General features: G+C 35.4%; 3 protein-coding genes across 6 annotated transcripts in view; 1 reads left to right on the top strand and 2 right to left on the bottom strand.

The window, feature by feature from the left end:
• The window catches only part of tspan5a (tetraspanin 5a), a 28,633-nt gene extending 28,152 nt beyond the window's left edge, over positions 1 to 481 (bottom strand). For all 3 annotated transcript variants that reach the window (XM_030162547.1, XM_030162545.1, XM_030162546.1), the window contains exon 1: positions 98 to 481. In XM_030162547.1, coding sequence (XP_030018407.1) covers positions 98 to 178 — 81 coding nt within the window. In that variant the 5' untranslated portion in view covers positions 179 to 481. The remainder of the gene's footprint in view (positions 1 to 97) is intronic.
• A 6,388-nt stretch (positions 482 to 6,869) lies between these two features.
• Positions 6,870 to 10,423, bottom strand: LOC115438218 (uncharacterized). Its single transcript, XM_030161662.1, has 2 exons — positions 9,969 to 10,423; positions 6,870 to 7,609 (listed from the first exon to the last, which is right to left on the bottom strand). Exons 1-2 carry the CDS (start codon positions 10,243 to 10,245, stop codon positions 7,194 to 7,196), a joined length of 693 nt encoding a protein of 230 aa, XP_030017522.1. The 5' UTR covers positions 10,246 to 10,423; the 3' UTR covers positions 6,870 to 7,193.
• Positions 10,424 to 16,631: 6,208 nt separating this feature from the next.
• The window catches only part of frem1a (Fras1 related extracellular matrix 1a), a 39,712-nt gene continuing 30,292 nt past the window's right edge, over positions 16,632 to 26,051 (top strand). For both annotated transcript variants that reach the window (XM_030162558.1, XM_030162559.1), the window contains exons 1-2: positions 16,632 to 16,884; positions 24,543 to 24,996. In XM_030162558.1, the coding sequence (XP_030018418.1) occupies positions 24,748 to 24,996 (249 nt within the window). In that variant the 5' untranslated portion in view covers positions 16,632 to 16,884; positions 24,543 to 24,747. The remainder of the gene's footprint in view (positions 16,885 to 24,542; positions 24,997 to 26,051) is intronic.

Raw genomic sequence — 26,051 nt, forward strand, 5'->3', positions numbered from 1 at the left:
GGAGCACAGAATAACGGGAGGAAGAGGCGCGCGCGCATACACACACACACACACACACACACACACACAGGGAATAAAAATAGAATAAGCCGCTCACCCAAAACAGGATGTTGAATCCAAAAATGAAGTATTTGATGCAGCAGCTGACTTCGTGGCCTTTGTAGTGGTTCCCGGACATGTCTGCTCATCATCAGGCGGCCTTTCAGAGGAGGAAAACACGGCCTGCTTCACAGGCTTTGTGTGCGGGATGGAGCAGGTTCAACGCTCCGGGGATGCATCTCAGTCCGACCGCGGAAAAACGACCAGCCGCGTCAAACCCCCGGCGCACACATAGTCCAAATACTACCTCACACACACAGGAGGAAGAAGAAACAGAAGGAAGAGTCCGTCCGCTTTAATGTTCTATTCTAATATCCAGGCTTTTCTGGACTAACTGCGCCTTCACGAGGGAGGACCGCTGCCGGGGAGGGGCGTCAATGATTGGCTGGAAAAAAGCTTGACTGACTCAATCTACAGCCAATCAGGTTGAAGGAAGAATGGGTCACTTCCTGTGTTGATTGTGTCCGTTAAAACAGTATTGTACAATTTTATTTTTCCCACTATATTTTTATTGGTATTTAAGTTTTACATAACAAACATGAAACAAAACAACATAAACACTCATACACACACCCATTCACATCGCATAGACTTCCACCAAATGATATACAGGGTGTCCCATAAGTCTCCAAACATAGGAAAAATAAACATTTCTTGACATAAACCATTTTTATTTATATAATATGCTCTATATGACTGCCATTTTGTCTGGAACACATTTCAATGCGTGTCTGCTGAAGAACTATAAAGAAGAAATATAAAGAAATACATGTTAGAACCATATATGTATGGAATGTATTACGTCTCCTATGTATGGAGACTTATGGGACACCCTGTAGACAGACAGACAGACAGACAGACAGACAGATAGACAGATAGATAGACAGATAGATAGATAGATAGATAGATAGATAGATAGATAGATAGATAGATAGATAGACAGACAGACAGACAGACAGACAGACAGACAGACAGACAGATAGATAGATAGATAGATAGATAGATAGATAGATAGATAGATAGATAGATAGATAGATAGATAAGTAAAGCTTTATTTATAGAGCACTTTTTAAAACAACATGTTACAAAGTGCTTCACATAAAGGGGAGATAGATCAAATCAAATTTTAAGCCAATTTACAGAAACCCAACAGAATCCTCCAGGAGCAAACACTTCTGACTGGTGACAGTGGAAGGAAAAACTTCCCTTTAACAGGCAGAAACCTCGAGCAGACCCAGACTCCTGAAGGATGGCCGTCTGCCTTGGCCAGTTGGGGTTACAACGAGAAAGTAAAGGAGGAGAAAAGAGAGAGCGATAGAGATAGAGAGAGACTGGGGGAGAGGGGGGAGAGGGGGGAGGTAGGGGGAGACACATGCACAGATAACTGAACTAGAACATGTATAGAACAGTATAATAAACACTATCGCAACTATATGGATAAGTGAGTGATGACGATAAAGGTGGAGAGAGGCAGGACCACAGCAGCAGGTCCAGAGATAAAGGTGGAGAGAGGTAGGACCACAGCAGTAGGTCCAGAGATGATCTTAGGAAAACCTGTGAAGATCCAGGGAAAACCTGTGAAGATCCAGGGAAAACCTGTGAGGTGATAAAGCACAGAGACTCCAGGGATGAAGTCAAGTCAGTAACATGAATTCACTGGTGCGTAAACAGAAGAGATTTAATGAAATGCTTGTTTATAAAAGTGAGTTTTTAAGAGTTGCTTGAAGGTGTCTATAGAATCTGATGAGCTGATGTAATGGGGAAGACTATTCCAGAGGGTTGGGACCAGAATTGCAAAAGCACGGTCGCCTTTTGTTGAGAAGTTGGAGTGGGGGATGGATAGGAGGTTAATGTTTGATGAACGGAGTGGTCGTGACGGTGAGTAGGAGGAACTAGGAGGTCAGAAATGTAACTGGGGGCGAGGTTGTGCAGGGCTTTAAAAGTAATTAGGAGTATTTTGAACATAACATAACATAGCATACATATATTCTTATAAAACTGTGTACATATATGTAGAAAAAATAATAATAATGATAAAAATCTTAACCCTTTCATGCATGAATTATGAGAACCTTAGTTGAGATTTTTTTTTTCCTGAGTCTTTTTTTTCCTCTTTAGGCATAAAAAAAATAATGCAATTGATTTTTTTTTTTTTTTTAATGAACCTGTTTTTCATGGAGTTACAAAGACGTGAACTCAGCTGGACATCATGCATTTAATTTTTGAAACAAATAAACATGTATATAAAACCCATAATCAGAAAGTCATATACTGTGTGAAAACTATTCATTCATTCATTCATTCATTCATTCATTCATTCATTCATTTTTTGTTTGTTTCGAGCATTTACAGAATACATGCAAATTCAAAATTCCAAAATCATTCATCTACACTCGAAAAGGAGTTGGAAGAAGAAAAACTATGAAACAAAAACATTTTTCATGCAGATAATCTTATGTTTTCTCACAAAAATATGCAAAAAAAAAAAAACTTTTTGATTAAGAAAACTGTTAATTACAGTCTAATAACAATTAGCAATTGATTTAAAATGTATTTCTTCAGATCAGGTTTATCAAGAACAGCAAGGTTACAAAAATGGTATGAATTGCAGTGTATGGGATGGTGCATAAGTGTTCACTGTGTTGGCTGATATGGAACTAAAACAACAAAACCTATGAATATACAAGAGAACAGCTGGAGAAGAACTGTCCACTGTAGTGACCACTATGCATGAAAGGGTTAAAATACAGCAGTCATGATAATAATAAAATTTAAATAAAATTAAACAATGATAATTTGTATGACATGTCCCTGTTTTCCAGATACCATAATATTCATTTAAGGTTCCCATAATTGTACAAATTCCTCCAGTTTTCCTTTGATAATGTACGTCAGTCTTTCCAGTCCGATGCACTCTGACACAGGGGTTGGACAAAATAATGGAAACACCTTAAAAAATCAACAAAATATAATTTAATATGGTGTAGGTCCGCCTTTTGCGGCAATTACAGCCTCAATTCTCCGAGGTATTGATTCATACAACTTGTGAATTGTTTCCAAAGGAATTTTAAGCCATTCTTCAGTTAGAATACCCTCCAACTCTTTTAGAGACGATGGCGGTGGAAATCGACGTCTTACTTGAATCTCTAAAACTGATGATAAATGCTCAATAATGTTGAGGTCTGGGGACTGTGCCGGCCATACGAGATGCTCAACTTCATTAGAATGTTCCTCATGCCATTCTTTAACAATTCTAGCTGTATGGATTGGGGCATTATCATCTTAAGGTGAAGGTGTTTCCATTATTTTGTCCAACCCCTGTAGTTCTTAACTGTGACACTGTGATGCATTCTTAATAGATAAAGTCTAACTGGGACTCAATATGTAATCTTTGCACAAGGTCAAAGGTGATTACTGATGTGTTTAAATAGGAATAAAAAGAAGAATGTGGCTGAAAATTATTGCAATTTTTATGGGCAACAGTGTGTAGCAGTCAATATAGAACAAATAAATACATATCTACAGTTCTTTTGACCATCTTTTTTTTTTTTTTTTTTGGTGAAGTTAAAAGACCACACGTGAAATTTTTAGTTTTGTATTAAAATACAAGTAGGATATACAGGAAATATGTCCAGCATTAAAAACAAAAGCTTTGGGGAAACAAATGTAACCTATAAACCAAAATGACAAGTATTTAGTGTGACCTCTCTTTGCACTTTATATCTCTTTAACTCTTTTGTTTAGACAATATGAGATTTACTGCATTAATTCTCTGGTATTTCACATAAGGTTTTACTCATGTCATCACATGTCAGATGTTTCTTATAGACTGGCCAACTTTTTGTTATGGAGAAGAAGTCACACTAAATACTGACCTTAGACTGTAGAAGCTTTTTAGTTTAGATTTTTTTGTGTGTTTCAATGCAGGATATAATAATAGAGATTCAGAATTCTACAAAGTACCAAGCAAAGTTATAATAGTTTTTGATTTGTCGTCATAGTTTAGTTTTATTTAGTTTAGACTTTTTTTTCTGTAATTCAGTTAGTTTTAATTCGTTTTTAGAGCAGGTTTGCTAGTTTTTATTAGTTTTCGTTATTTTCTAAATGCTTAGTTTTAGTTTAGTTTTTGTTTAGTTTTATTTTTTTCACACCTTCTCCGTCATATTCAAATAAATCCCAGACAGGACTCTGCTGTTTTCTCCCAACTTTAGTCTCCATGTTTCCGGGTAGAGTGGGGACCAGAAGACAACTAAACGACAAGTGATGAGAAGTGATGGACCCTTAAATATCATATGGTGCCAGCAGCTAAAACTGCTTGAGGGAAATAAATCGATTTTATATCAATCCGACATTGACAAAGATGAAAACGAAGGGAATTTTATCCAGAATTTTTATCCCTTTTAGTTAGTTTTGTAAGTTCACAATACAGTTTCAGTTAGTTATTGTTTTTTTCTTTTAATTATAGTTTTTATTTGTTTCAGTTAACAAAAATGTTTTTACAGTTCTAGTTTTCATCATTTCGTTAGTTTTCGTTAACGATAATAACCTTGGTATCAAGTGCTATTAACTTTACAAGAATGACCCATATTCCAGTAAGTAATAATACATACCATTAAACAATCATTAATATGAATATTTAACTGAAAAGTATTTTGTCGTTAAACATTACATATTAAAAATTGGAACCAGGATTTGCAGTTAAATTAAAAGCTTATTTGCCATAGAGTCCTAAAGTCCCAGTGAAGCAGGTGTCACTATTAAAAAAAATATTTTAGGGCTTAAGACTGACAGATGCTCATCATTTGGTACATGTACTGAAATGTAAATATTTGTCTCATTTACTCATAAGTTGCATAATTAAAACCACAACAATCTGCGATAAGTGAATGTGATTCATATTTTTTGGGAAACTGACCCTTTAGGCCCAAACCAGCTTTTCACAATATCTAATATTAGGTTAATACAGTGGTCCTCAACCTTTTCTTGGCTTGTGACCCCATTTTAACATCACAATTTTTAGCAACCCCAGACATTCAAACCAGAGACTTTTTTTTTTTTTTTTTTGCTAAAATTAATTTTTTTTTTTTTTTTTATCATGTAATAGTTTGCTATACTATGTTGCAAATAAATGTTAATTTCTGACAACATTTAGTCTATATAATGTATATTATTATGGATGGAGGCAGAAAAGCCAGGTGTAGATTACTGCACAAAGAGAGAATTTTATTTTCCTTGGTCAGGATATGTACAGTCAGTCCAGCTTGGATTTACAAGGCTGACAATTAATACTGAACAAACAAGAACTCAAACTATGAATTATGAAAAAGCTGCAGCATCTGAAACCGACCACAATGAACATTTGACAGATAAACAGTACCACAGTGCTTCAGTTTCAGCTTCACAGTTTGTCATGTCTTTTATGGATTGTGATTATCTCTCTCAACTCACCATATATTTTTTAATCAGTAAGTTTTTTTTTTTTTTTAATCAATTACTAGAAATATCAGGCGACCCCATTTGAATTCCAGGAGACCACACATGGGATCCCAACCCCGAGGTTGAAAAACACTGGGTTAATACTAAAAGTAGACAACAGAATCAGACATTTTAAGATGTTTTATTGAATCTATGAAACAATGTACACAGGCAGTAACTAATCATATCATTTCATTTGTTCATTTAGTTTAAGTGCTCATATTGTTACCATAATAATTCAATAATGTTGTCAGATAGCTATGCTGATATTATCATACTGTCAGTTTATGAAAACATATGGTCAGAAAATCAAAGGCTGTATTGTAGGTACTCCCTCTGTCCACTGGAGGGCAGTGAACTCATCAATTTAATACAGGTCAAGGTAGAAAAAAAGCAACACATCTTCCAGTGAAAACATACAAATAAAAGCTTTACTCTTTGAAATAGTAATCAATAACATTTGTGTCTATTACTCCAATATAAAAAGACAGGACCAAACACTCAAAATATTCCAATACAAGTAAAAGTCCTGCATTTAAAGCATATGTAAATATCATCTGCAAAATGTAAAGTATGCAATGTCAATGTAATCAAACTTTATTCATTTATCATTTAATAATTAATATCATGTGCTGTCATATGTTTGTAGCCTATTGTTGTCATGACCCATTTAATTTTAAGAAGCCAACCTTTGATGAACACAGAAGAACAGTTTTCAGTTGCACATTTTCTAGCTGATCCAGGAATTTGAAGTAGTTTTTGAAGATTAACCCTTTCATGCATAGTGGTCACTACAGTGGACAGCTATTCTCCAGCTATTCTCTTATATATTCATGGGTTTTGTTGTTTTAGTTCCATATCAGCCAACACAGTGGACGCTTGTGCATCATCACAAACACTGTAAGTCATATCATTACTGTAACTTTGCTGTTCTTGATAAACCTGATCTGCAGTGACATGTTTGAGCGTGAATCAATTGCCAATTGTTATTAGACTGTAATTTACAGGGTTTCTTTCTTTCTTTCCCTTTTTTTTCTTTTTACTTTTTTTTCTTTTTGCATATTATCTCCATGAAGTGAGTAATAACTAACATTAGAGTATGTTAAAATATGAGAAAACATCATATTAGCAGCATTATAAATATTCTTATTTCATAGTTTTCAAACTTTATATCAAAAATTAAATGCATGGTGTCCAGCTGAGTGGACATTTTTGCAACTCTGAAAAACAGGTTCATAAAAAAAAATGTCAATCACATTGTTTTTGTTTTGTTTTGTTTTCTCATGCCTAAAGAGGAATACAAATCTTGATTAAGGTTCTCATAATTCATGCATGAAAGGGTTAAATAGCAGGAAAATTGTAATATCAAACCACAAAACACCGATTAATCCTTCAGTTCATTAAAAGTCAATACACCTTGAAATATGTGATTTTCACTGGACTAGAAGTGGATGAAAATTGTGCCTGACAAGCGACTGAAAATGTTATGGAGTGAAAAGTGTAGAGCTGCAGAAAATGTAAATACTTAAGTGAAATACAAATATCCCAAAACAATTCTAGACATTAAGTAACAACAAAAGTATTTCTATTTAGAGTCCTTCTGCTAATTGTGGTACCATTCAGACCAGGAGGGGATGTGTCTGGTAAAGAACCAGTAAAGGTTCACTCAGGGAGCTCCTGTTCAGACAGTACAGACTCTGTGTCAGGGCTTCATGCAGGACCAGACTCCCACTCTCATCTGTATAACGGAGCTGGAAGCCCATCACCTCCAGAGGCTTCACAGCCAGAACAGCAGACACGTTGAACACATCGTATCCAGACGAGGGTCTCTGGTCCAGGGTCAGGAGTCTCTCCTCTAGGGCCGGACTCTCGTTCAGAGCCCCCTTCAACATGGTCACACTGTGCAGAGTGACGGTCACGCTGAGTGGACGTGGGTGGAGAGTTTTCCTGAACAGAACTAGCTCTGCACCGAGCATGGAGGGGTTTAGGGTGCTGACATTAAACCAGATCCATCCAGGGGGAGCAAGATCTGGACCTGAAGAGAGAGAGAGAAAAAAAAAAAAGAAATAGAAAAGGATTTGTAATTTACTTGTAAGCATTGATTTAATTGATAACCCGTTCTGCTACTGGCAAGGTTATAATAGTTTTGGATTTTTCATTATAATTTAGTTTTATTTAGTTTTGACTTTTTTTTCTCTAATTCAGTTAGTTTTAATTAGTTTTTACAGCAGGTTTGCTAGTTTTTATTACTTTTTGTTATTTTCTAAATGCTTAGTTTTAGTTTAGTTTTAGTTTTTTAACATCGTTTATCTTCTTTGCCATTGAATCCAAATAAATCCCATACAGGACTCTGCTGCTTTCTCCCAACTTTGGTCTTCACGTTTCCAGGTAGAGTGGGGACCAGAAGACAACTGTAAACCACAAATGACGAGAAGTTACAGACCGTTAAATATCATATGGTGCCAGCAGCTAAAATTGCTTGAGCAATAAGAGAAATGAGAAATAAATCAATTTCATATCAATCTGTCATTGACAAAGATGAAAATGAAGGGAATTTTATCCAGAATTTTTACACGTTTTAGTTAGTTTTGTAAACACACAATACAGTTTCAGTTAGTTATCATTTTTTTCTTTTAAATATAGTTTTTATTCATTTCAGTTAACGAAAATGTTTTTACAATTCTAATTTTCATCATTTCGTTAGTTTTTGTTAACGATAATAACTTTGGCTACTGGTTATCTTATCTTATCTTATCTTATCTTATCTTATCTTATCTTATCTTATCTTATCTTATTAGAGTCTTAAAACTTAATATGTCATCTTTCACTGTGAACAAGTTTTGCATGCATTGCACATTCATTTTGTGTCAAAACAGCTGAGGTAATGCAGTGCATGAACAGACTATTCTGAAAATGACTAAATTAATTAATTATTAACTATGGACAACAACTAAAAGTACCGCATATGTACAACACAATCAAAAACTGCGTGAAAACCCAACCGAGTACAAGCATTAAGATTCAGTATGCGTAGCTTTGTTACTATAAATAGTATTAATGATGTTTGGATTTTCTTTGCAATTGTGTCTATATGAATAAAGAAGTGAAAAATGTCAAACACAAATCAGTTTACAGTTACATCAGAGACAATGGATAGAACACCATAAGGTCAACTCCATTTAAATAAATACTTTTACATGCAAATACTTAAAATTTGTACTTTTGTACTGTACTTGAGTAAAAAGAATTAGTCACAGGATTTCAAGGATCTGGCCCAAAATTTAAAGGATTCCTCTTTAGTCCAAGCCCTACCTTTTACCAAGTTTCATGAAAAATGCTGCAATAGTTTTTGTTTAACCCTTTCATGCATACTGGTCACTATGGTGGACAGCTATTCTACAGCTGTCCTCTTGTATATTCATGTTTTTTTTCCATATTATCTCCATGAAGTGAGTAATAACTAGTATTAGACTATGTTAAAATGTGAGAAAACATCAGATTAGCTGCATGAAATTTTTTTTTCATAGTTTTCACACAGTATATCACTTTCTGATGATGGGGTTTAAAATACAGGTTTTTTTTTTTTTTGCTTCAAAAATTAAACACATGGTGTCCAGCTGAGTGGACATTTTGTAACTCGATGAAAAATAGGTTCATTAAAAAATTTCAACAGCATTTTTTTTGTGCCTAAAGAGGAATAAAAACACTCAGGAAAAAAAAAAATCTTGCCTAAGGTCCTCGTAATTCATGCATGAAAGGGTTAATCTTGCCCATGATAAGACCTTGCTGGAGTACATAACTGTCACTAATTGGGCATATTGCTTTGTTTTGTTTTGTTTTGTTTTTTTACAGCTGTGACAGCCTCACTTCTGTCATTATCCACATTTTCACTAATAATCTCACACTTCCTTTGACCTGTTGCTTATTGTTAGAAGCACAAACATTGGAATTCCAGTATTGAACTTGACACAATGCAACCAACTATATGCAAATGCACATCATAATAATTCTAAAATTATACAGTATAATACACTGAATTTTAAATATATTATTACAATGGCCAAAAATACATGAATACTGCTTTGAAACACATTTTTTCTGTATCGAGTGTAAAAAATAGACTAAACATTGTTAACATAAACACATAAAATAATACATCACTTTAAAACTAGTGTTTAGCAGTAGAGTATAGTAAATCTGTGACTTTGAGTGTGTTCTTACGATGATAAAAAAAGCAATAGTTTCCACTGGTGGGTTGTTTTCTGACGCTGCAAACTAAGTTTTTCCTCAGTTTATGCAGTTGTTTTTGTGCTAAGGAGTTGTGTTTCAAGTATAAAATGATCAAAACTGATTAAAACTTCAAACCAACAAACAAATCCATCTCAGATTCTTACCATCACTACTCCGAAAGCTCTGCACCAGCGTCCCGTCTGATCTCCCCACATCCTGAGCCTCCAGTGAGTCCAAACGCTGATACACCTTCTTCATGTACGGATGTGGCTTTCCTTGATGGGTCGCAGACACTTTATCAATATGGAGCATTTCCAGAATGGCTTTGTTGAATTCCTTGTCATCCTTTGCTTCTCTTCGATGATCCATCAGCAACAACCCTGCAGCAGAGCACAGCAGGAAGAAGATCAACCACACCGGAAAAAATCCTCCTCTGACCATTCTGACTTCAAACAGTCTTTAAACAGATCAGATGTGTTAGTGTATCTGTACTTTTTCTGTCAGTGTGCTGTTGAATTCTCCCCCTGGCAGAGTAGAGTAACACTGTGTGCACTAATGGGTCTGGAGGAACCGCAGGGGCTGTCAGGATTTAGTGAAGCAGTGCCATTATGAAGCACAGGAATGTTACTTTCTTTTGACAAACACTGTACCATGGACTGTAATGAGCCGAAGTCCTGCGCTGGTCTGAACAGGCGCATACTGGAAAAACTTCACTCAAGTGATGACATAAGTGACTATGGCCTAAATTGTAATATGATCATTTATCTTGCATTCACATGATAAAATACAGAGAATCTAAAAGAAATATGCTACAAGAAACATAATGCCTAAATACCATAGTCCATGTAGGGCAGGGGTGTCGACTAATTTTAGTTCAGGGCCCACATTCAGCCCAATATGATCTCAAGTGGGCCGGACTAGAAATAATAACAGTGAAAAAAGTAAAATTACATTATGAAAATGTTTACATCTACAAACTTTCCTTAAAATTCTGAATAACATGAGCAACCTGAAATATCTTAAGAAAAATAATTGCAATTTTAACAATGTTCTGCCTGAGTTTATCAGTTTATCATTTACACATGTGGATTACAACTTACATTATAATTACAAATATACTAGACATTTAGTAACAGGCAAAATATTGGTAAAATTGCATGTACTTCTCTTAAGACATTTCCGGTTGTTCATATTTGTTCAGGTAATTCACATTTTTTTTAAAAAGGATAGTGTGTAAATATAAACATTTTCATGTAATTTTACTTTTTTTATGCTAAAACAAATATAAAATCTGCAGTTTTCATTATTTATGGGTTATTATGATAACATTTTACTGGTCCGACCCAACTGAGATCTAATTGTTCTGTATGTGGAACCTGAATTAAAATGTTTTTTATACCACTGATTGTTAATATCTTCAGTGTATTTCATCCTACGGGCCGGATTGGACCCTTTAGTGCAGGGGTGTGTTATGGAAATGTTCAACTGATAACCCACACACAAAGAGGAGGAGAGAAAGTTAGAGTTAAAATAAATAAATGCATTTATTGAGAAGTCAATCACAGAGAAACTCTGTAAGTGAAGTCTGATTAAACAAGAGAAAACTAAAGATTATATAGAACCAAATCCAACTCCCTCAAACTATGATGTCATTCCTTACGTACATCGTACCACCCCATACTACTCCTTCTCTGCTCCGTGAAGAGGTCATGATGACCTCTCCACTCTAACCTTGCTTGGATCCAATCTGGAGTGCAGGCGCCATCCTCTATCTACACATTCAGACATTTAGGTGTTTGGGTTTTAACTCAAGGCAAGAACTCCGTTCCTGGGTTGGGGGTGTTACAGAGTGGTAAACATCACACATAATGAATAATGACTCAGCATTAAAAGAAGATGTACTAACAGTATAAAATATAAAGAGTATAAAACATAAAAAGTAAATTTTTCCACCACAGGTGTCAAATTCATTTTAGTTCAGGGGCCACATTCAGCTAAATTTGATCTGAAGTGGGCCGAACGAGTAAAATTATAATATAATAATATATAAATAATGTCAACTCCAAACTTTTCTCCATGTTTTAGAGTGAAAAAAGTAAAATTACATTATGAAAATGTTTGTATCTACAAACTATCCTTTCAAACAATGTGAATAATATGAACAAACTGAAAAAAATTTGTAATTTTAACAGTATTATGCTTCTGATTATCATTTACACATGTACATTATAAGTTACAGATCACAGTGGATCTACAAACACACAAAACATTTAATAACAGGTGGAAAATTATTAAAATTGTACTTACTTCTCTTAAGACATTTCAGACTGTTCATATTTGTTCAGGTTATTCAGAAATTTTTGAGATATTATACTTTGTTTTAGTGTAAATACATGAAAATATTTACATTTACAAGGAGAAAAATTTGGAGTTGTGAATGTTTACAGGTTATTATGACTCACTTGAGAGTGAATTAGTCTGAATGTGAAACTTGAACTAAAATGATTGTTAACATCTTAGTGTAATTTTTGCATTCCACAAATTCATCCCAAGGGCCAGACTGGACCCTTTGGTGGGCCGGATTTGGCCCCCGGGCTGCATATTTGACACCTGTGCTTTAGTGGGCCGGATTTGGCCCCCGGGCCTTATGTTTGACACCTGTGATGTAGGGGATACAATCACTTCCAGAATAAAGTCAGATTGTTATTACTTTGCATACCATTGTGATGAAGTTATATTTTAAGCATGAGGTTCTATTATTGCAATATTCATGATATACATAAATTACACTGGTCAACAACAAATTTATTGTTTAAGTTTTTTGAGCTGATTTAGGATCATTTTGGTGTGCTGAATCCAAAAATCACATTAATTTTGCTCAATCAGGTCAACTTTCTGAATTATGCTACATATTGGCTTTTTAACATTTTTGCTTACATTTATGGGCATTTTCACATCATATGATACAAAATTCTTTCATATTTCTTGCAATAAACGAATTCTGAAGATTTTACGTTTGCCAATTTATGATTAATATTTTTTTTAATATTACAGGTGAATGAAATGGCTTCGACTAGAAGATCTTACAAAAATAAGCCTGACGTATTCTGCTACATCTGTGGTGAATACACCATTGTACCTAACAGGAATCAAGTCACAAGTTTCATAAAGTGTGCTTACCAATCTTATTTTGGTATTAATTATTATATTTTGTGAGAAGATCAAATTTTTCAAAATCAAATTAGCAAAAAAACCTGACCTGATTGAGAAAAACAGATGTCATTTTTGGATTTAGCGGTGCAAAATGGTCCTAATTCAGTTGAAAAAACCTAGACAACTTGCAAAAAACATTTTTTTGTAACCCAGTGTTATAGTTGCCAAATTAATTTATGTTCTTTGTGATAAATTACAGGTATCATGCTCACAATAACTTCCAATAAGGTTACTTCCCTTCTAGTAAACCACCAACAAACCACAAATTATGACCCTTTTCATTTTATTTTATTTTATTTTATTTTATTTTATTTTATTTTATTTTATTTTATTTTATTTTATTCATGCCTTGAAATGAGCTTTGTGCCATATTTGGAGAAATTCACTCATTATGTCCCTGAGATGTTACGCATGTGAGAACTGACAAACAAGAGGTAACAGTGACCTTTGACCTTTGGCAGAAAATTTATTTGAGTTCATACTTGCATCTACTGACCAAAAACTTTTTACCAAATTTTATTACTTTTACAGTAGTCAAACTAGTCAAACTAGACTATTAAGAAGGCTGTTGATTGTAAGTAACTCTAGCCAATATCTAACTGTTACAGGTTTGGTTTCCTGAAAAGGTCAAAGGGCATCGCAACACAGTTAGAGAAACTCTGGGAGAAGCTGCTGAGTTCATAATATTAATCATTACAAAGTCAGGTCAGTTTGTATTAATCTGTGTAATTAATTAATATTTTATCTTCTAAACCTAGGATAATTGAGTTGCAGATGAATTTAACCGTAGCACCAGGGGAACGTTCTAGAAACACTAACTACCTAGCATTAGCAAACATTAGCCGTCTTGCTAATACTAGCTAAAATGCTAATTAGCTCAATGTGAATTCACTCAGACTACTTGTAAATTGTGAAAAATAGCACATGTTTTGGGTTTGAGGGAGAAATATCAGGCATGTATATTCTGTATACTGTGTCGTGTGGCGGCGTTTGTGTTAATTTAGTTGAGGGTTTTAGTTAGGGTTTTTTGGTTATGTCTCTTCCTTTTTTATTTTGGTGAAGTTGTTCATCTTCCTGTTTTGTCTGCACTCTGTCTGACTTGTCTTTGTCTCCCCTAATTCCCTCATTGCCTTCACCTGGTGTCCTCCTGTTGATTACCCACACCTGATTGTGATCCCTGATCTCCCTATATATTCTCCTCTCCCATAGATTCTCCTCCTTTGTTGTCAGTGTGTCATTCATGATACCCTTGAGAAGACCTTCTAGACCCCTTGAATCTTGTTTCCCTGCTTCTAGTATCTTGTTCCTCAAATTATCCTGTGAGAGTTTAGTGCAGATAGGCTGATTCTTGTTTTTCTATTTTTGATGAGTTAGTAATTGAGCACTTTTGTTCCCTCTGGTTCCTTTGTTTTTGTATTTTGTATTCTCTTGTTGAACTCTGAAGATCGTATTAAATTCCTTGAAAACCGTCTCATGCCTGAGAGTCTCGAGCATTTGAGTCCATGCTAGTGTGACGTGCCTTAACATACTGCTATATTTACAACACCATTCAATGTTGTATGCATTTCTACTTGCTGTTAGCATTGAGCCAAGTGAGGTAATTTAACTCTTACCATAAACTAAAGTTACTGTTTTTCACTGAGTTTAACATTGGCCTTTATTTACAGATGAGGTTTTGAGTTGGAGTCCAGAAGAACAAAGATACATGGAGACATCTTCATGAACACATTGACATTGGATGGATGGATGGAGGGTCTGGCCTGTGCAGACCTGAACCTTTTATCCACAGCCCTAAAGAAAGATAAGACATGTAGCACAACATTCATATAATCCAGCCCATTTATATGCAAGAATAGTGACATTTTCCTAATATAGAGCATTTGGTGATTCTTGCTGTCACCATTTGTCACTGTATATGATCACTGACTTGCCACCATTTGGCATCATTTGCATTTATTTTTGCAAATATTGCTTATCAAGTGTCAACATGGTGTCCCTTCTGAGACTAGTTGTAAATGATAAATGAACGGTCTGTGCTGGGTCCCTGCATGTTCTGCTACATACTAGGTTTAGCTATTTCTGGGCTTTATTACTACAGCGCTCACAACCCATTTATTCTCATTACATTAGTATGAACCATTCCCTAAATCTGGTCTAATTTGGTAACATTTTGTTATTGGTAGCATCATATTGCATCATACACTGGTTATAGTTTGTGTAATCTTCCAGTCAGGCTTCAGCTAGTTACATTTACTAAATACATAGCAGCCCTTTCATTGGTGTATATGTTAATCAGTGCTTTCTAAAAAAAATTTCCCTTCTCATTTTTTGTTTCATCTTGTTACCTCATGTTCACAATTTAGTAAACCCCCTAAAAACCCAGATTATGATCTCCATTGTTGTCAGTTGTGGCATAAGTAATTGTTTCCATTAGAGACAGACCATTTAATCAGATTAATCAGATGTTTTCCAAACAATCTGTATTGACAGAAGTTGGCTGAAATTGTGGTCAGTGGAAAACCTCAGTAAAATATATTATCCATATCAGTAGATGTACTGGCTGTGATGGAAGTCATAGCTAAAAAAGTGAAAATGCGCCCACAATTCCCTGCATGTTTGCTTCCAGGCTTGATTCAGATTTAGCTCTATTTATTGTAGTATTTGCTAGTTAAGGTTGACTTATTTGGGTTAGTGACCTTGTTTAGAATAGTTTAGTTGACCTGTAACTATCATCATTATCACAGATTAATTAGTTTTTGTGTAGGGTTTGCAAATTATTTATTTGTGTGTCACTTTTCTGTCTGTTTGAGTGGTGTGTAGAGTTGTGAGTGTTCCTTAGTGTCTGGGTATCCTGCCCTTTGGTCCAGATCCTCATGCTTGAGTTACGATGCTCTGGTCTTGTCCACTGACTGCTCATCAGTGCGCGACTGAGTTCTCAGTATTCAGCACTGTATATAATATATGTCTAAATTGTTTCTGTATGTATTGAGTGTGGATATTTCCATATGAAACAACATTTATCGCTTTGTTGTTCATAGAATATGGATCCCATCTCTGTGGCTCCTCCTGAGGTTTCTTCCTTTTTTGGGGGAGTTTTTCCTTTGTTGAACAGAGGATCAAAGAACAGAGGACGTTGTATAGATTGTAAAGTGTGATGTATAAGATTGGGCCATATAAATACAACTGACTTGATTGTTTTGATTTTTTTTTGTTTTTTCATCAACCTGTCCAAGCCTGTTCATGAGTGTTCAACTGTAGCAATATAGACCAATGTGTCTGAAACATCTTTATGTAACAGAATCCTTTACTGTTGTCAGTCTCCACACTCTGAGTAAAGCCTTACTCACATTGATGTAGGCTATTTTGTGTTGATGAACTTCAGTGAAACAAGCCAAAGAATACTATTTTTATTGTGGGAAAATGTAAGCTTTTGTAAAACAGTACATGTATCCTTTTTAAGTGTAGCCGTTGTCATTTTCTTTGGCCTTTTCTATACATTACTGAAAATCTGTAGCCTTTTATCTTTGCCCATTTCTGTCCAATAATGACAAAGCTGTTGCTAAAATCACCAGGCACTTTGGAGAAGACTTTGATCTCATAGCTCTGTGTTTGTCTTTAGGTTTTTCCGCTCCGATTACTGATCCCAGAACAGTAACAAGAAAAGGAAGGCGTCCCATGTCTTTTCTTCCTGCCCTCCCTCTCTGCCTCGGCCTCTCTTCTCATATCACTGGTTCGTGGGTGGAGTTTGTCACTGAGGAGTGAGGAAGATTCTGTCAATTAGGTAGTTGCTGCTTGAAAACAGTGCAGAGCAGACAGGTAGAGAAGAAGAAGAAGAGGCGGTGGAAGTGCCAGATGTTATCAGATCAGGTAAGAACATGTCTAAATATCTGATGTCTATAGATTTCAGCTGGGGAACTTAAAATGCTAGCACCATGTTTTATTTATTATTTTTTTAATGTTCTGTTTTTTTTTATTTGCTCCATCTGTTAATTTCTCATCACCTTTCTTTACTGCCAGCGTTTTTTTTTTTTTTTGTTGCAAAGATCAAGTTAACATATTAATAATAATCTTCACTGTAAGACACACTAACAAAGACAAATAAGATTTTTAGGAAGTTTTATATTAGTCATATTGTCTTACTTTGCATGGTCCTGCAGCGCTGTAATATGCACCAATGCACTTTCACCCATTTATCACAGACTGAGCTCCTCTATCTTGCAGTTGGGGAGTATTTGTGAGCTTTTAAAGTCTTTCTGTTTCACATCCAGGACAAGGCTGTTGGATGGCAGCCAAATGTGAGCCGCTCATGTTTTGGGCAGAATGCCTTCTTCTTCTTCTTTCCTCGTCTTTCTCTGAAAATTGCTGGCTTCTAAAGACCCTGTCATTATTAAGATTAGAAGAAGACGCATCGCTGTGAATGGATGTAACAGGCATTCCCAGCTGTGGAGCGAAGCCACTTGTTACATGACACATCACATTCTCTCGCCGCTCTGTGTTTTGTGCCGGGTGCTGATTTGTGGTTTGCGTTTGGGAAAGGCAGGATGATGGGGGGGGGGGAGAGATAAACCTGTAAACAGATAGAAAGCACATGTTTTACCACCTGCTGTATGAATATCGTGATGTGCACAGAATGGCATTCACTGAGAAGAAAAGAAAATCAAGTATCAGTGACTTTCCATAAAAGAAGCTGTCAGTTGAAGTTGGTGCTCTTGAAGTCTCCTGAAGTTGCACCACAAATTGTAGTTTTCTAAAAAAAAAAAAAAAAAAATCACAGATATTGGAGTTAAAGATTGCAATTCCCACAGTCTGATACTGGTGATTTGTGACACAGGCTTCCCACCAAAAACATTCGATCACAGATGCTCAGACAGAAATCACCCTGTCTACACCATCTGGTTAAAGCGAGCCCATTTGTCTTTATTAAGAAGAAAGACAGTGTAATCACTAGGTTTCTTTAAGAGATCTGTCTTTACCTTTGACTGCTGTCTCATAATTTCTTCCAACGTACAGCTCTTTTGTTTTATACTTCAGTAAACGTAATATCTAGGCTTAGACAGTGAGAAGATACAACTTCCTTGATGCATTTTGGCCTTTTGTCTACATTTAATGCAGTTTTTTATTGCTGATAATGATAAATAAAAACTGTTTGCAGTGTTGGTATGGACAGGAAGAATTTTTTTTAAAGTTAATATCATTCCAGCCACTATCTACTTTGCATATCGGGTGATTTTTATTTGTTTTTTCGGAGTGGCAGATGTTACAATAGTAGTGCTAGTTCTTATGTTGTGAATAGGACTTATTGCATGTTTTTTTAAATCTAGATCTGCTCATTTCCAGCTATATTGAGGACGGACTCCACACGTATGACTGCCCCTTTCAACTAGTGGAACAGTGAAGTAGCTATTGACATCCCATTATCCAGCAGGATCGGAAACACTGAGTAGAAAATACATCCACACACCAAATACAGTCGTGGAAAAAATTATTAGACCAACAAAAGTCATCAAAAACAATGGTTATGCAATCAAGTACTAACTCTTGTGTGTATTATGTGACTAAAACAGACTGAAAAGAAAACATGGAATGCCTAAAAGCACTGTTTTTGGCAGTACAATGACATAGCTGTTGATGTAAGAACTTAAGTGATTTTGGTTATTATCAAGAAAACCATGGAAAATGGCCAGATATCAGCTCTGAAATTAAACTCTTATGGGCTATTTTTGTTGTTATCATTATATTTATCCAAACAAATGTACCTTGAGTTGTACCAGGTGTTAAAATGAACAAGAAATTGAAGAAAACAAGGGGTGGTCTAATAATTTTTTCAGCGACTGTAGCTCTTATTTAAGAATTGTACTAGCTTTACTTAGGACTATGTTATTCCTTAGTCGTCTGATAAATACATCATCCATGATAATAAACCATATGAACACCCTCAGAACCGGTATTAGCTTTTATTTAGGTGGCTGACTGGCTGGTGTAGCTTTAAGGTTAGAGTTTTATCTTATACTTGTTGGTTTTTTCTGCTCCTCAGTTGTGTCTTTACCATTTCTGGTGGTTGAAGATTTTGACAAGACAGTAGCATTGTCTTTGAGAACAAAGAAAAAAAAAAGTCTATTAGCAATGTGAACTTGCATGTCAAGGTTATACAATTGAACTTCATGCAACATGATACATGTAGAACTTTGTAATTTTGGTGATTAACATTACATTGAAAAATACTACGATAAATACTGCTGTGACTGGAGGCTCTATATAACATTTTCGCAGGTGTCAGTCCCAGCAATCTGATGTAGATGTGTAACATTAGTGGAGTGTGTGAATTAACAGGAGAGAGTGGTGCCATACTATCCCACACTGCGTTCTGTTTAAGTTTGGATTAGTGCATGTTGTACCGCCAGCCTATGAGCTTACCACAGGAATGTAAATGTAGCCTGTCATTAGAACCGCCGACTCTGACACTCAGCAGATGCTAAGCCTTCGCCTGAATGACATGTCAGTGGAGGAAACATAAAGCTTCACTCCTGACACGTAAGGTTAATTTCAGGTGAGGATGTTTTTTTTTTTTGTTTTTTTTTTCCATCCAGTCAGGATGTAAATCCACAGGGTCTGACATGAAGTAGGACAGATTCTTAACTTGGATAGGTTGTATTGTAAAGTGACTGTAACATGAAGCTCTACCAAAACAGGAAGAGGATCAGCTGCAAACAGGGACAGGAACCTCTGAGCGCTCGAGGCGGCTTAACATTAGGACCTTTCCCAGCGCTGCCACCTCCCATCTGCTGCCTCCCCAGTGGGACGCACATCAGTCAGTGGGTCATCAGAACCTTAACAAGGCCGATTATTGTGGCCTTTGAGCCTTTTGCATTAAGTTAACATGATGACCCAGTGTTATCTGCTCTTTGATCTTTGATGTGATCTTCTCTTTGCTGTGGTATGCAGTTGGACTTTGGTTCTGTCTGTAAATGCCGTCGTACATGCGTGCCTTTGTTGGCCGATCAGGAGGATACTGCTCAACATGTGGCATTAATGTCACCTAGTAATGTATTACAAAATATTGTTCAGATTTATGACAGATCAGTCAATATTTCATACTTGAGTTTATAGTTTAGATCACAGGTGTCAAACATGCGGCCCGGGGGCCAAATCCGGCCCATGGGATGAATTTGTGAAAAACTGCAAAAATTACACTGACGATATTAACAATCAGTGGTGTCAAAATCATTTCAGTTCAGGTTCCACATAGAGACACATACTGTCTAATTAGATTTCAAGTGAGTCAGACTAGTAAAATATTATCATAATAACCTATAAATAATGACAACCCCAAATGTTCTTTGTTTTTTGGTGTAAAAAAAAAAGTAAAATTATATGAAAATGTTTACATTACCAAACTATACTTTTACAAAAAAATGTGAATAACCTGAACAAATATGAACAAACGGAAATGTCTTAAGAAAAGTAAATGCAATTTTACCAGTATTCTGCTTGTTACCTCCGCCAAGGAGGTTATGTTTTTGCCAGGGTTTGTTTGTTTGTTTGTTTGTCTGTCTGTTTGTTTGTCTGTCCGTTAGTGTGCAACATAACTCAAAAAGTTAAAGACAGATTTGGATGAAATTTTCAGGGTTTGTTGGAAATGGGATAAGGAAGAAATGATTAAATTTTGGTGGTGATCGGGGGTGGGGGGGCCCATGGGGGGGGGGGCCACTGATCAGCCTTGGCGGAGGTCTGCGCTCTCCGAGTGCTTCTAGTTACTAAATGTTTTGTGCGATTGTAATGCACATGTGTAAATGATAAACTAATAAACCGAGGTATAATATTGTTAAAATTGCACTTGTTTTTCTTAAGACTATTCAAGTTGTTCATGTTATTCAGATTTTTGAGGAAACTTTGTAGACTTAAACCTGATCATAATAGAATTTTACTTTTTTTACTGTTATTATTTTACTGGTCCGGCCCACTTGAGATCAGATCGGTCTGAATGTGGCCCCCGAAGTAAAATGAGTTTGACACCCCTGGTTTAGATGATTGCAAATACATATTTTGAAGGGAGCAGAGGTATAAAGTGTTTTTGTAGTATTTTTAATGCTTATTTTATATTTAACGTCAATAGTGGAAGGTAACGTTTACTCCAGTATTGTTCTTAAATATGCATTTTAGGTACTTGTACTTCAATTTTATTCTTCTTTATACCTCTACTCCACTACATCTTATAGGCAGATGTTGTACTATTCACTCTATTACAGTTGACAGTTTTATCTACTTTTCGGATGACAGTTTTTATTCCTGGTGATAAATTGAAGGGTTGAATGTTACTATATAGGTTGAAAAGTCTATCTTATGGGTTTAAAAGTCTTTAAATACCTTCTTATCTGTAAAAAAAATAGTTTCACAGAACTGAAAATGGCAGATTTTCTAAGCACATGTGCTAAATTTTCAGTGATATATTGGACAGCGGTGCTACAAACATATGATGCATTAATGTAGATTAAACTATGCAATGTTAAACATGCGCAGCAGTAAAATAAATGCACATTAATACAGGAATTACATTAATCTAAACATATATATATTATAGTAAAAGGCTGACCATTTAGTTGCATGAAGACTGTTTCGCTTAAGAAGAGTTTTTAAAGCTGACCCTTAACTTGCAATGGGCTATTTTCATATTGTGGTGTTATTACTTTTGCTTAAGTATAGGATCTGAATACTTAAAGTCAGATCATGGAGAACAGAGAAAACAATATTTGTTAAAAGTTATTTAATAAAGGCCCAAAACCAACATGTCCAGTTCATTTTAAAAAATAAAATTCAGGGTCTGTCTTTGGGAGATGATGCCAAATTCATGCAGCAGCCGCTATAATATACAACTGACTGATCAATCTATTTGTCATCCAGAAAAATAATCAATATACATCCAGGTACATCTCATGTTAACCTATGTTGGCTTTGTTTTCAGCACATAGTATTTATAACTGTGAAAAGTGCAATTCTGCAGCTTAGTTAAAATATGAGAATGGCCAAAATGAAACAGAAACATTTCATAAAGACAGGTTTAAAGTATGTGTTAGCAGTCAGGATGGGATCTGAGGTGACCATTGGATTCCTGTTTTCAGCTCCTTGAACATGATCTCAGCGGCTCCATATACACAAGCATTGTTCATGGAGACAAGCTATAACATGTCGCTCCAATCCAGAGGCTGATTATAAGGTGCTTTTCTGTTCAAGGTGCTTTCTGTGTGAGGTCTTAGTTTGGTGTCCTAGACAAGTGTTGAAGGAATGCGGCAGGATGACATCTGAAGCCTGTTTTCAGACACAAAGTAACTCCACCGCAAATTCTCAGTGAGAAGACTAGAGTCGAATTAGGCTGCGGGCATAAAGCTCAACTATTAAGACAGTTTAAGGAGAGTTTTATGGGAGATTTGTCCCCTACTGCTTTGAACAATTATGGTTGGACTAAAAGATAATAAAAGAATTATATAGTAGGAAGTTCCATGTTGGGGGGTGACTGTGTAAATGTCAAAGGTCACTGAAAACCTCATGTCATTACCAGAGCCTGTTCAGCCTCAGGGAAACATTTGGTCATAATAAACATATTTCCTGACAAGCTGAGCATGGAGCAAATAGTACAAGAGGTCTGCAACATGCCTGGAGCTGGATCAGAACAAATTATTTTCTCTTTTGTTTTTAATTATGAAATATCCAACTTCACAGTCTGGTGTTTGTTTCAAACCAGGGGTGTTAGTGTATTTGTGTGTGTGATTTACTGGGGCTCGTTCATGCTTCTGCTTGTTGGTCTTACAGTCTTGTCTAATATTGTTTCTTGTGGTTTTTGGCTGCTTCCATGAAAGAAGTCTGATAGATATCTCATCATAAATAGTGAAGAACGGAGCTTTTTATCGCAGGCAATATTACATATTTGATGTTCACTATATATGTGGCTGAAAAAAAAAGTGTTCAGATCCATTAAATATTCCTGTACATGCAAAAGTTAAGTCAGTACTATCATCAAAATTTATGAAAAGTAATTATTAATAGTTCCTGTCAGTGTTTTTACATATGTTTTTGCATTCATCTTCACAGCTGCATTAATGTGTGTGCTACATTTTACTGCTGTAGGTATTTAAGGGGGGGATCATTTGTACTACTTTATAAACTGTTGTGTAGATGAATATAATCAAATATAACCATCTTCAAAAACTCAAACAACCCTGTTTCCAGCTTTCAATTTTACTGTGACCTGAATAAAAATCCTACTTTAAAAGCTGACAGACAAGTGTAGTGGAGGAGTAAAAAGTACAATATCTGATTCTGAGATGTAGTGGAATACTGTAAGTGTGTAAAACTGCATAAAATAAGTATTTGAGTACAGTACTTGGGTAAATGTACCTCATTACCTTCCATCACTGACATAAAATATGCATTTGAAATACTGCAAAAACTGTTTTATCCCTGTGTCCTTAGGGTCATAGAGGTGTTTTTACTGAGGCACTAGTAATCAGAGTAAAATACATGACAATAACATGAATTCACTTTTAATTCACTATTTTATTCAGGTTATAAAAATTGACTTCATCATAGCCATGTATAATGTAGGGGAGAGGATTCAGTTGTGAAAGACAAAAACATCACAGACGCAAGATGAAAATTTAATAAAAAGGCACAACAAGGCACAAACAGCATAAAATATGGAATAAGTTGAAAATCTATTAAAAAAACACTTTTGCACAGTATTTTTACAGTGCAGATTTGTGTATGTTAGCAGTTGAACTGTTTATTTCATGTGTCTGTTGGTGACTGTGTGTTGCGGTGGCTAATATTACTTCTGACATTCCAACGATTAATTACACATTTAATTCAGCATTGTTTTTATGGTGGAAGACTCAGTAAAACTATAGACATTAAGGCAACCGATGATGTATTTTTGTAGCTATGAGTCTTGAAGATATATAACGTTATGTTTTGTGTTTCCAGCTAAAACTTTTGGGAACTGTTGATAAAGGAGAATTGCAACCACATAAAGGAAACACCACTATCACTATCAATATGTGGTCAATAAGTTCTGTTCATATTGTTCTTAAAATTAGAGCTAAAACGTTCTTACTCAGCTCACATAGTTTATTTGATAAAACCTTCTTTGGTTTGATTTGTCCAGTAGCTTCTGGCAACTAAACATTAGTTTTTTTCATACTTTTCTGTTACACTAGATTTGTCTGCTGCATTTACTAAGTTTGCAGTTATGAAAAATAAAAATACACTTAGTAACGCTTTATTTTAGACGACAGTGTGGTGGGGAATGTTTACGAAGAAAATCTTCCATTTGTTCTCTAAGCAGGTTAAAAATGTAAATGTGCATTTCTTTATTGATTTTTTATTATTTTTTTAATTTTTATTTTATTTATTTGTAAGATAGATAGATAGATGTACTTAATTTATCCCAAACTGAGAAATTTTTCATTAATAACAGAGTGGATATATTGATGTATTTGATTCCGAACACTTACAGTTTTTCATTTTATTCACAGATCCTGACCAGTCATGTAAACTGGCCTCCACTTACAACCACAGCATCATCACAAAACCAGAGTAAAATGAGGATTCTCCTTGAAAGCAAAAACCACCTTCAGTTAAAGAAAATCTTGGATTGTCGTTATATTTGAAAGGACTTCCAGGTTTTTTTTCATCCAGTGCTCAAAGACCCCAGAGAGCGTGGGCTTGTGACTGTCAGTGATGTGTTCTCTGAGACCAGTCATGTCCTGGATACTTCTTCTTCTCCTGGTGCTTCTGCTGGGAACAACCTGCTCAGCGCTCCAGTCCCTTGTTAAAATCAACAGAGGTTTAAAGGTGAAACGGGGTCAGTCGGCCTACCTTCAGGAGGGCGACCTGCAGTTCCACATCCCCCGCCAAAAGGATGCATGCAAGGTGGAGGTGGTGTTAAATGAGCCCATAACTCAACGGGTGGGAAAAGTCATGCCTCAGGTAATGGAAAAACTCTCCCCCAACAAAAAAACAGTGTGTTCCACACAATTTACTCTCTGCATAAAACCAAGGAGTGTAGTCTTAAGGCATGCATTACACATCCATAACAGTGTTTGACAGTTAACACACAGGAAACCATGTAATATATCATTAGTGTTCCTGGTAATAAGAGCTCAGTGTAGCTGTCTTTCAGTTCGGTTGTCATGTTCTAGAAGCTCCACTGCATAGTAACAGGCTAGTTAATTATTGAAAAAAGCCTGAGCCCATTCCATGCATCAACTTTTCAATATTTAACCAAAATTATATGAAATGCGTAAACTCACGTTTACGAAATAATTATTGAACCACAGCTACATTTGTCAAGAATGTACTTTATGAAGCCATCAGGGTTTTCTTTTGTACTAATGTAAGGTCAAAATCTACTGTGTGAAAATTTAAAAAAGAAATGATCTGAATTAATCACAACAAAACCACTATTTTCTCAGTCACAAATGACATACAAAGTAAGAACAACTAAAGTAATCTATAAATAAATAATATTAATGTCTAAACATTACACTGAACACATGAATTTCTACAGAAAATCACAGGTTGTGTGTAAGCTGTAACATGTTCTCTTACCAAACAGAGAGATAATGACATTAAATGGATGTACTCTGTACTGACATTACTATTTTTTATTTTTTTTTTACATTTCCTACCAACAAAGTGTATTTAAATAAACTTTATTTCTAGGGCACTAGATAGACCGATTGGTAATGCAGTACATGGATAATTCTAGGCTTCTCAACTGGATTTAGATTAGATTAGATTAGATTAGATTTTATTGATCCCGCAATGGGGAAATTCAATGGTCAAGTTAGCAACAGAATAAAATTCAAGAAAAAGTGTGCATGCATAAAAATAGAGCAAAAAACAAAAATAGTCCAAGAAAACAAACAATATAAAATAAAAAAAAATAATAACAGTAATGAAAACTATACAGGCTGTCTTATTGACATTGGGGGAGAATAGGAGTTAAAATTTTTTAAAGCACACATAGATTCACATATTTG

Source organism: Sphaeramia orbicularis, chromosome 18 (assembly GCF_902148855.1).
Source record: "Sphaeramia orbicularis chromosome 18, fSphaOr1.1, whole genome shotgun sequence".
Taxonomy (NCBI): Eukaryota; Metazoa; Chordata; class Actinopteri; order Kurtiformes; family Apogonidae; genus Sphaeramia; species Sphaeramia orbicularis.

Excerpts from the sequence above, each read along its gene's own strand:
- LOC115438218 (XM_030161662.1), bottom strand. The coding sequence starts at position 10,245 with ATGGTCAGAGGAGGATTTTTTCCGGTGTGGTTGATCTTCTTCCTGCTG. Across the intron at positions 7,610-9,968 it reads GAGCTTTCGGAGTAGTGATG|GTCCAGATCTTGCTCCCCCT; the intron begins GTAAGAATCTGA and ends CTCTCTCTTCAG.